General features: G+C 49.0%; 1 protein-coding gene across 1 annotated transcript; it reads left to right on the forward strand.

Moving 5' to 3' along the window:
- Positions 1-5,753: 5,753 nt before the first annotated feature.
- Positions 5,754-10,602, forward strand: LOC308040491 (acyl-coenzyme A thioesterase 1-like; the record flags this gene model as incomplete). Its single annotated transcript, XM_080344532.1, has 3 exons — positions 5,754-6,369; positions 8,030-8,232; positions 9,997-10,602. The coding sequence occupies 3 exons, from the start codon at positions 5,754-5,756 to the stop codon at positions 10,600-10,602; spliced, it is 1,425 nt and encodes a 474-aa protein (XP_080200658.1).
- Between the last annotated feature and the right edge of the window lie 1,027 nt (positions 10,603-11,629).

Consider the following 11,629-nt stretch of genomic DNA (forward strand, 5'->3'; position numbering starts at 1 on the left):
ATAGCAATACTTCATCCTCTCTAATGTCCTCCAGCACTCAAGATCTCTATATTTCTTAAGTATCAATATTTTTCAGTTTGCAACCCAAGGCAAGGTAAAAAACTATGATTACTCTTATTTTACAGAAAATGGCCAGCAAGGAAAACTCTGCATAGCTCAGCCAAAACCACATGGCATCTTTTGCAAAGGGTAGAAAAGAAAGCCATTTGCGTTAAGAACACAGACGCTGCTTTCATGGTCTCTCACCTTCTAGTATGTATGCAATCAAGTACGAAAAGATGGGCCAAAATGCAGTTCACCCAATTCCCTTGATTTCTGAGGTTTCTTAAATTAGAGTGTTTATTTGGAGCATATATATTCTATGGCTTTTTTATAATATTGGATCCAAAAGTAGCCTTCCTGGATACTGATGATTTTATAAGTGTATAGGTGCTGCTAAAGAGAGAACAGGCAATTGCTTGGTTTCATAATGTTTCATAGCAGTTAGAATTTCCCATGCCAATACACAGATCAGCAGCCTCCAAGCAGGTTCTTCTCCCATCGAGGAGAAGGAAGGGAGTCGGAGACCAGCCCATGTTGCTCCACCGTTGCAAGATGCAGAAGGTTTGATAGCCTTGAGCCTACTGATAACGTGTGTGCTTGTGAAAGCCCTCATTAAACCTCCTGACGCCACACTTTGTCACTGGGGATCTAGTATTGGAGAGGAAAACATGTTCAGACAACTGGCGTTGTGATCTTCTCTCTATTTATTAGATATGGAAGATCTCCCTGGGATATATTCACCAGGGAAATGCAGGAGACTTTCAATATTTCCACAACTGCCCTTTGTTTTCTGTTTCTCTGCTCTAGCGATGACATCTCCATGGAACCTAAAGTGGTTCAGTCACAAATGGGCTTCCAAAGTGACCTCATGGTTTTGAAGATGTTCACAGAAGGCGAGTGGAACTGTGAAGTTGTCGTGCCCACAGCAGGAAATGCATTTTGCGAATTCACCTGGAATTCCAGCTGAAAACTTCTCATACAAAGGCTAGCTAAAAGTGTTCTCAGGAAAACTGCAAGAATACACTTATATTACAATCTATCTATGGGTGACATAGCTCTGCTCCTCCAAGTGATCACACATGATCTGCCACAGGGCACTTACTCTGGGCAGTTTTTCTCTCATCCTTCATGATGACCTCCTGCAGCAATCTGATCAATGGCCTGAGGATGGCTGCTAGAAGGAAAGGGATGGCTGATACCTCAGAATCAGTCCTTGATCAAACAGCCAGTCTGTCAGAAACCTGGGTACACCCTTAGTGCTCCCAATGCTCAGCACTAGTACTTAGATCTCCTAGTAAGTGTCTGGATTCACCCTGTTCACCACACATAGGTCATCTCCAGTATATCTTTAAACAGCCAAACTGCTACCAATTCCCCAGATGTGTGAATTCAGGGAAAGGGGCAACCCATTCCAAAGGACTCCTGCAGCTTCGTCAAGTTTGAGAGAGAAGCTCGGGTACGTGGCTGCAGCTGCACCTTCCCCTGGGTCCATTCCTGTAAGGATAATAACCAGCAGGCCTGAAGGCACATTGCTCCCAAGATCCTGCTGTGTGTTTGCACTCGCCGTTTGGAAATGGTCCCTGTAGCAGCTGGCCTGACAGCAGGTACAGCATGTGCGGCTGTGGCGCAATGGGGCCTGGGCAGAGCTGCTGCCTTTGAAGATGCTCCTGTGTTGCCAGGGCACTGTCTCTGTTGAGCCTGCCCTGCTGTGAGTGCTGCCAGGCTTGCAGTGAGGGCTCCAGCAGCCTTCACGTCTCCCAGCACAGCAAGTGCCCCTCAGATGCAATCTCCCTGCAGGTGTGAGGGAGGATATGGGCTGGGATCAGCTGCATTAAGGAGGACTCTCCACTGCAAAACACTAAGATGCACCAAGTAGCCTTAGCCTGTCTGCTCTATCAGACAAGAGGGTAGATATGGGGTGCTGTTGCCCTGGCTGCACTTGGCACAAGCCCTCTCTCAGCTCTGGTCTGATGGACCTGGGAAAGCATCTCATCCTCCAGAGGCTGTGCCATGGCTCATGGAGGGGAATGTTCTGCATGCTGTAAGTCAAGGCTAGGCTTGCTTGGGCTATATCCCTGGCCTGTATCCAGGGGGTTCCTGCTACATGTGCCTGCTCCTGCAGAAGCACTTGTGCCTGAAGTGCTGGAGTGGAGCAATACAGGACCAGAGGGACAGAGATCTGTATGGAGGCAGCTGAGAGGCTGTGGGTCCCTTTCCTTCCCTTTGAGGCCAGGAGAAGTCTACATAACAGTCTGGGTAGATGACTAACTCTTAGAAGCTGAGGTTAGGTCTGGTGACCCCCACCTTGGTAATGGCCCATCTGTATTTGCTATGCTGTGAGTGCACTGGGGACCATTTTCTCTAGGATGGTGGGGCTGAAACAGTAACAGAGTCTGACAACATGTTATAAATTAAAGCTTTGTAGAGGTTGTAAGATGAGTAACTGCACACCCATATGATGACTCATCTGATCACTGTGGCAAACACAGGATCATAAGCGATGCTCATTTGTCACCCAGGCCATCTGGCAGTAAGATCCAACTGTGCAAATGCCTTTTGAATGTGGGTAACAGTAATGCCCAGCAATGACAGTCTGATTTGAGAGAATCGTTCCTTACACTAATAACGTGGGCAGCATCCTGCCTATGCTGCCGGTGTTGTTCAGGGGACAGGGTATCAGATAGGCCACGGGAGGGGGAATGCCTGGAGTAAATACAGCAGAAGCCCTTGTGGCTGCTATTACCCCTATGTACTCTGTGCAATCTCTCAGTATACCTGAATGTCCCCATCAGTTACCTTCAGCTGCAGTCCAGCTCAGAAGTTGTGCTGGCATTTGCCTCGTGGTGTTCAGCATTAGCTGACTGACTGAGTCTTTGCAGTACTAGGGAGACCTCGCTTCTTGAGAGTACGTCTTCCTGGTCAGGCAGATAATTTCTGCAAAGGCAAGTGTTTTGTTAATCAAACTGGAAAAATGTTTGCAATCTCAAAGAAAGTAAATGCTAGACATATTTTCCTCTCCTTTACACTCTTCACCAGGAACAAGGAGTCAATTTTGAACCAGCTGATCATCTAAGACGGGGGACTAGGCAGCATAAGGCTCAGAGATGAGGATGATGCTTGGCAAGAGATCTTTATTCTACCCCACCACCAAGCACCCCTGGGTCTGAAGAACCCAAGTTGACAGACACTTTTTTGTTTATTGAATTAATATTGTTCACATCTGCACCAGTATAAACCAGTATATACCTAGAGCTCTGAGTAGAACTGGATTTACATTTTCTGTAATTTCCCAGATCTTTTTTGATCAGTCATTGAAGAAAGGGATAGCATTTGAATTTATCTGAATTGAACCAATCATATGCAATATTTTGATTTATCTCACTGGTGGCCTGTGAACTTTAAATACATTTCTGTATTCTTCATATAACTGTAGTCTCCTCATGTGTATGCCATCTTCAGGCTGTACTTTAAAGCAACCTCCAACATACGCACCTTTTGGTGCAGAGATTTCACCACATTTACAGTGAATGTCTCATCACAAATGGAAAGACCTCTGCTGAACTGCAGAAACAGTACAATATGGTGTGTTAGAAAAAGTAGTGGTACTGGTGTCCCTGCTTAAGAGCTGTTGTGAGAGAGATCTTCTCTCTGGAAGAGCTGTGTCTTCTGTGCCTTGGGTTCACCTCTCCTCTGGAAGGATGTGTTCTGGCTGATAGCTTCCACTTCCGGCCCCAGTATGGTCTGGTAATCCGAGAAGCTGTTCTACAATCTCCTCTCAAAGGACGTACGCCTGCTGCTTTGTGTTTGGATTGCAAAATTCATATAAGAGATCAGAACTGATAAAAGAGAATTAGCAGCAAATGAAACTCCCAGACCTTCACCTACCTGGGATATTTTGTAATCCATGTTCCCAACTGGCACAGCCAAAACCTGTGGGCTTGCCCTAGCATGGGTAGGGGTGTAGGCAAGAAGAGCAGGTGGCAGAGCAGGCGGAAGGGAGCAACAGGGTCCTCACGGCAGCCCGTGGCCATACCAGGTGCTGTCATTTGTCAAGAAGTGCAAAACTACAAAGTCCCGGAGGATTCCAGGAGACCAGTGTTGGGTTTGCAGGGCTGTCTCTCACTTGAGATGCTCCCAGGCCATGGCATCAGGCACCTACTTCAGCATAGGGTGGCACCAACCCCTTTGGATGCCCCCACTGTGTTGAGGTGGGCTCCCATCCCATTATGAGCTTCTGCAGGGAATCTTCTTCAACAGGCAAGATGAAATCCAAGCCCCAAATGTGCTCCCTCACTGGGCATCTAGGGCAGGAGGGGCTGAAAGAGCTGGGGCAAGAGTTGTAATAGAGACTGAGATCTGAAGTTGCAATAGAGACTGAGATTTGAAAGCCATGGATTCATTTGCTGTGCTTTGGTTAGAAGCAGGGATCTTTGCATCTTGGCCACTCTCTCATCACAGGGTGGTACTTGCAGGATCTTGGGAGCAAGGGCTGTGCAGATGGGGAGAGGAGACCAGAGGAGGCCAACACATAGCCCACTTACCTTCATTCTTCCACTGCTCTTGGGGCACCAACTGTGGAGAAGTGTTGCTTAAGCCTTCAGCACCCTTTCCCTTAAAATCTGCTCCAGCATATGGTCAAGCTGGTGATCAAATCTAGCACTGCAAGCCAAGAAGGGTTGTTTTTGACAACAGAAGTTGCCACACATTGAGGACTGGACACCACACAACATATCCAAATGACAGATGACAAAGCACTTCACCTGTTTAGGAGAGACAGGGCAATCCCCATGGGAATGAAAGACCGATGAGACTCTGCCCAATACCTCTGACCACTTAGTATTTCAAAATTGGACAATGCTGAAGGTTCCCTCAGGTGTTTCCACTCGTTTCACACCATTAAGTCAGACATGGGGAGGAGGGGAGCCTGATGAAGCAGCTCTCCCTTTGAAGCAAAAGATCCAACTCTGGGTAAGATGGACTGAGAGCCTTCTTTTTAAATCGTTGCACAATCCGTTACTGAAGGCATTTCCTGACCTGCCTAAAGAGTCTGTGAAAGCGCTCCTTCTTCATCTGTCCTGCACCCCTGGGCACGCTGAGCATCTTCCTAATTCATCTGGCTATGCAGGTGCCCGGGTTTGGCAGAGCCTGGTGGAGACATAGCCCGCCTTGCCCGGGACGAGGCAGTAAGAAGACATGAAGCGACGCTGGGCTGGCACTAGTTTGCCTTTTCCCCACCTCGTCTGGGGCTGGGGGTCTCTCCCGTCCCCTGGCTGCGCCGCAGGGCCAGGGTCGCTTGCCGGCGGGCAGGAGCCCCTGCGCTGCCGGGGCTGCCCCATCTCTGTGCGGTCGGTCACACACAGGCTCTTTCCTGTCATGGACAATGAATCCCAACAGCTCGGTGGCTCATCAACACCTCTGCCCGCCCTCCCCGCACGTCCCGCCGTCCACATCCACCGCTCCGCGCTGGGAAGCCCGGGGGGACACCGAGGAGGAGCTCGCGGGTCCAAGACGTCTCTCAGACCACGGAGTATTTGTCAGAGAACTCTCCCACAGCCGGCAGGGAAGGAGGCAGGCGGGGCGAGAGACCTGCAGTGCTCTGCTCCCCGCCGGGGCGAGCCAGCGGCGCTCCGGGACCGCCCGCGCCAGCACAGTCTCGGTCCCGCGGGGAACCGTCACGGAATCTGCCCGCCGAGGCGGAAGCGGCCCGGGCCATGTGGCAGGTCACTGCCCTCGCCCTGTGCCGGGCGAGCTCCCGTGACTGCCAGAGGCGGCTGCGCTGGCCCGGCCTCAGCCCCGCGCCTGGAGCCCCGCGTCGCCGCAGCCCCGCGGGGACCCCCGGGACGGCCGTAGCCCGCGGCCTTTCCGCCACGGCCCCCTCCGTCCGCCTCTCGCCCGCCGCCCGCAGCCTCTTCGATGAGCCGCTGGCCATCGCCGTGCAGGGCCTCGGCCCGCGGCAGCAAGTCACGCTGCGGGCGTCCTTGCGGGACGAGTCGGGCGACCTCTTCCAGGCCTGCGCCCGCTACCAGGCGGAGGACGACGGGGAGCTGGACCTCGGCCGCTGCCCCGCGCTGCCGGGAGGCAGCTTCTCCGGCCTGGAGCCCATGGGGCTGCTCTGGGCTTTGCAGCCCCAGAAGCCGTTCCGGCGGCTGGTGAAGCGGGACGTGCAGAGCCCCTTCCTCCTGCAGCTGGAGGTGTTTGAGGGCCACGGGGACCCCCCCGGGCGGCTCCTGGCCCAGGCGCAGCACGAACGGGCGTTCCTGCGGGATGGGGTGCGGAGAGTCCCGGTGCGAGATGGAAGGATCCGAGCGACACTTTTCCTGCCTCCCGGTGAGTACCGGCCGTGCCGGGCTCCTTCCCCCGCGGCGCTGCCTCCACTCCCGGCTCTGTGCTCCCGGGCCCGGAGCCAGACCCCCCTTTGCGCCCAGTACCAGACGAAGGACAAGGGGGAACTGGATCTCACCACTCTTTAAGGAGCAGTCTGATTATCCCGGCCAGCTTTGGTCTGCTGGCCACACTCCTAGTGCAGCTACGTGAGTTAAAACACGTGTGAGTTTGTTTCATTAACTGTGGTATTGGACATGAAGGCATTGATCACAGCACTCTTTTTGTTTCCAAATGCTGTGAGCTGTGTCAGTCAGCCTTCAAGGTACCTTTCCTCTACTCGACTGTTTGTTTTCCAGGGAATGCTGCTAGTATAATAATTCTCTGAGTAAGTTGAGGGTTGCTCTCTAGAAGTCTGGAGTCCTAAATCTGCTGCTTCCCTTCCCAGCCTTTCCTCAGATACTCAACTCAATAATTTCATAGTTGCTGCAGCCCAAGCTGCCTTTTGCTGCCACATTTGTCCCTGGCCAGTTCTCTGTGAGCAGAATATCCAAGTAAAGTGTGAGACAGGTTTAGCCATACAGTATTTTTGCTGGAGAGTGATTGAGGGGGTCTGTGAGTTTTCCAGATTGCCTGACAAATGTTGTGTTGTCATCCCAGCGGCTGTCCGGACTTCTGCAAGTTGTCTGTAGGAAGCCTCATCTCTTGCCTCCTCTTGGTTGGGTAGCCTCTGCCAGCCCCACCACCTCTGCATCCCACCTCCCCTTCCCCCAGTGACCCAGAGGCTTTCACAAAGCATGTCTCTGGAACCCTGTGTACCCAAGGAGCTCCTCTACACAGTACATGCGTTCCCCTCTCCACCTTTCTCCCTGCCTCTCCCTGGTAAGTCCTCCATGAGAGTGCGGAAACCATACACGATCTCCCAGCCAGTGCCCCTGCCTCTGATGGCCTTTTAGCCCTGTGGATGGAAGTGAGTTTCCAGTTCTTTTTGTTTGTTGCACAAGTTCTGCACATTAGTCTGCAGACACCTGAGGGAAGCCTCACCTTCCCTTCTGAGCAAGGACGGGAGTCTCTGTCTTGGCCTCCTCCTTTCCATACTTTGTTAACACTTCGCAGCAATCTGTCTCAGCTCTGGACTTCAGTCCTTGTCCCCTGATGAACTTAATGTAAAGCTTCCCTCACCAGGTTAGCAAGGCTGATTGCAAATGCCTCATTCTCTTAGTCCCCAAATAAATGGCTATAGTACATTTACACTGAAACTGAGAAGCTGGAACCATCAGATTAGATTTTTTGGATCAGTCTTCTGACAAATGCACTGGGGAGAAGCCTCCTGGGTATTTTTGAAGCAGAGCTTGATACCTTTGCAGTGAATTCACATGACGGAGAGAACGGTCAAGGGATCCCTTCTGTTCCAGTCATGTGTCCCCTGGTGTTATCCAAAACATTAGCAGGCCTGCTATTTTGTGCTGTCTTGTTTAATCTTAAAGCAATGTAGTAATTTACTGAAAAGTGGCACAGGGATTTAGGACCTTTAGTACCGTTCTGGTGCTCTATGTTTTTGGTTTTGTTTTTTTCTTTTTAAAAAAGACATATTCCCAGGCCAATTAGTTTGGAATGTGAATTAAAAATAGTGGGTTAATGTGTCCTGTTATATGGTCTCTTGAAGGAAATGGACCCTTTCCAGGAATTATTGACTTGTACGGAGCCGGAGGAGGACTCCCTGAATACAGGGCATGCCTGCTGGCCAACTATGGCTTTGCTGTGCTGGCTCTGGCTTTCTACAGCTATGAAGATCTCCCCAAAGAGATGAAGGAATTACACCTGGAATATTTTGAAGAAGCCATAAACTATATGTTACAACACACCGAGGTTGGTTCGTTCATTGGCATTCTCTCACTACAGGGAGCTATCAGGTCCTGTCAGATGGGAGATGGGGCAAAGCTGCTCTACTTAAAATAGCATTTCTGTTCAAGTTGGCTGTAATTAATTTGTTTCACATCTTTAACTCCCATCACAATGGTTCTCTGTCAGATTATGCCAGTTCTTCCCTTTGAACTGGCCAGGTGACAGAGTGACAAGTGGGTCACATACTGGTAATTTCTGCACCATTCAACCAAGTGTTGTAACTAGGGTACCAGTTACCTGGAGGCTTATTTGACTTCCAGTGGGGCTTTTAGGTTTATGCTCTGTAGAATGTCCTTTAAAACTAAATGCTCTTTTCAGCCATGGAGCACATGATAAGCCTCTGTGATCCAGGTCTCAAGAAGTCTGTCAGTACACATTCGTTGCTGTGTATTGTGTAAGCTGTTAAAGTCACTCCAGATGTCAGTATTTGGTGAATGTGTTTTTTAGTAGCAAGTTGTGAACTCAAGAATCCTTCCAGTTCTGAACTTGGGAATCCCTCTATGTCAGCAGGTCTTGGAAGAGAGTTCTGCTTCGTTCTGCATCTGCTTCAAAGTAGCTGTGCACAAAAAAAATAGTAGAATTGCACAAGGCAATACTCGGTCTCTCTGGAGAACTCAAAATAAATACCTTCCTCAATCTCAGGAAGATGAATTGTTAAAAGTCTTCCTTGCTATTCAGTCACCTTAACTGCTTATGTCACCTCTCTGCCCAAAAATCTCTAAAAATTGCCTTTTTCCCCTCTTTTTTTTTTTTTTTTTCCCTGAGAGCAGTACCATAGCGTCTCATTAACACCTCCACTGATAGCTCCATCATGTTTTTAACACATTGCAAAGTTGCAGCCATATTTTCTGATTTCCTCATTTCCATGCTTCCAAGTCAGCCTGTTACACTGGTGATAAGGTACAAAAGGTATGAAATTTTGATGCTGTCTCAGAGCCTTTTCACCCTTGAGAGTCTTTGGAGCAGTTGTGATATTAGCTAACCTTCTTCCAGTATCTTTAGAGGATTTCAGCACCCTGTAAGATCATTTAGCTTTCCTCTTCTAGTTAATTTGTCTGTGTAAAGGAAAATGAAGGTAACCTATTCTAGGTTGACTTTAGAGGGAGGCTTAGAAAAATGGTTTCAATGGGTTATTTTTTTAAGATACATTTTAATGAGTAAGCTACCTCAGAATACTTCCTTTTCACTGTAAGTTAGACATCAAGCATACTAGAGAAATGGGAGAGCAGCTGATGTGGAGTCTGCTGCCTCATGTTCCCCATGTTAGTTTCTGAATAGGGGAGTCAAAGACAGTGGTTGAATATAAGAAATACATTATCATAATTGATGACAGGAGCATAGTCATTGCTGACTTAGAGCATTTTGCACTGAAAGAAATCATTCATAGAAGAAGCCTCCCCTGCCTCTTCTCTACCCTGAACTGCCTTATAAGCAAAGTGAATCTGAGGCTGCACATCCGCATGCTCTTTGCAAGTACAGCTGTACCCTCTGCATATGCTTCAACACTGAGCCTTTTAGCTTTGTTAGGATGATGCTGCAGTTTTAGCAGGGCTTATGATCATAAACCAAGCATGGAACAGTGCCCCAGGATCCCTCAGACATGGGCCCTGCACTCAGGACCTTAGATGGCTGTATTCGGGGTCCAGATTCAGGACAAAACATGGCAACATTTTTAAGAAGTGGTCTGTTGTGATTCATTGCTTTTGTTTTCTCTTCTTTCCCCTCCAGGTTAAAGGTCCTGGGGTTGGCTTGCTTGGAATCTCAAAGGGGGGTGAACTCTGCGTCTCCATGGCCTCCTTCCTAAAAGGCATCACAGCCACTGCCCTTATCAATTGCTCAGTGGCAAATGTGGGCGCAGTGCTGCGCTACAAGGACATCACCATTCCACCCCTTGGTGTCGATGCAAAACGCATCAAGGTCGACAAGTCGGGGATTGCTGATATTGTCGATGTACTGAACAACCCTTTAGAAGGGCCTGACCGCCAAAGCTTTATCCCTTTGGAGAAGGCCACGTGTCGCTTCTTGTTCATTGTTGGCCAGGATGATCGCAACTGGAAAAGTGAATTCTTTGCAGTTGAGGGGAGCAAACGTTTGCAAGCTCACGGGAAGGAAAAGCCTGAGATAGTCTGTTATCCTGGAGCAGGGCACTACATTGAACCTCCCTTTTTCCCAATGTGTGCAGCCTCAATGCACTTGCTAGTTGGCAGGCCTGTGGTGTGGGGAGGGGAGCCCAAGGCACACTGTGAGGCACAGATAGATGCTTGGCACCAGATCCAAAACTTCTTCTGCAAACATCTCACAGGCAAGCCATCTGGAACACCCAGTATGCTGTGATGTGAGTTAAGTCACAGATGAAGATGCTGGTGTCCTATATTTGTTTTATTACATGGGTCTGAATGAGAACAAAGAACACCAGAGAACAAGCTATTGTGTTTCCTAGAGGATGATAGTGGGCAAAAGCATGAGAGCTTCCTTTTAACATCCTTCTCTAACCTTGGTTAGGGGTCTTTACCTCCTCTTGTGTAGTATGGGGCTACAAACTGTGGAAAAAAAATGGTGGTAAGGCTGTGTCTGCTTTGAATGTGAATTTAAGTGGAAGGTAACTCAGCTGAGATTTGGGATGAAAATTTGCCTTTGCTTTCTCAGAGGAAACATGTTGTATGCATTGCTCTTACCACAGCCAGCTTCATGCTCTATATTTTTCTGAAAGAAGCTGTTCTCCCTGCCTCCAGAAATCTTTCTATTCACCATATGCACTTCCTTCTCCTTCATGGCTCCTTTCTCTTCTCCCACATCACTGAAATGCATGTCTTAACACTTAACACCTAAACATTTTACTTGCCAAAAGCAGCAGTACTGTGCCTGCATTCTCAGGTAACCTATCTCACATCTGAATGACAACACAGCCCTTGGTCCCAGCCAGCACAGGTTCATGAAGCGAAAATCTTGTCTGACCAGCTTAATTTCATTCTACGGCAAGGTTACCCACCTAGCTGACCAAGGGAAGCCTGTCGACATGTTCTTTATGAATTTCAGTAAAGCCTTTGATACTATCTGTCACAGTATTGTGGCAGAATGCAAGCCCCCTCCCCGCTCTCCCCTGAATGATTAGTTGCTGCCCCTTAATAATTTTCCTCAACTGATATCCGAACCTGTATTTAAGTCACTTTTGGAGTGCTAAAACCCTGTTTCTCACCGGTTTAATAAAAGTTGTTTTGGACTCTGTTGTCCCTTAAAATAACCTCGGGGTGCCTCCATGACAAGTGCTGGGCAAGATGTCCAGCATACAGCTCGATTAACACACGATGCAGTGGGTGAGCAATTGGCTGACGGGCTGTGCTCGAAGGGTTCTAGTAAACGG

This window comes from Nesoenas mayeri (genome assembly GCF_963082525.1).
Source record: "Nesoenas mayeri genome assembly, chromosome: 5".
NCBI classification, from domain to species: domain Eukaryota; kingdom Metazoa; phylum Chordata; class Aves; order Columbiformes; family Columbidae; genus Nesoenas; species Nesoenas mayeri.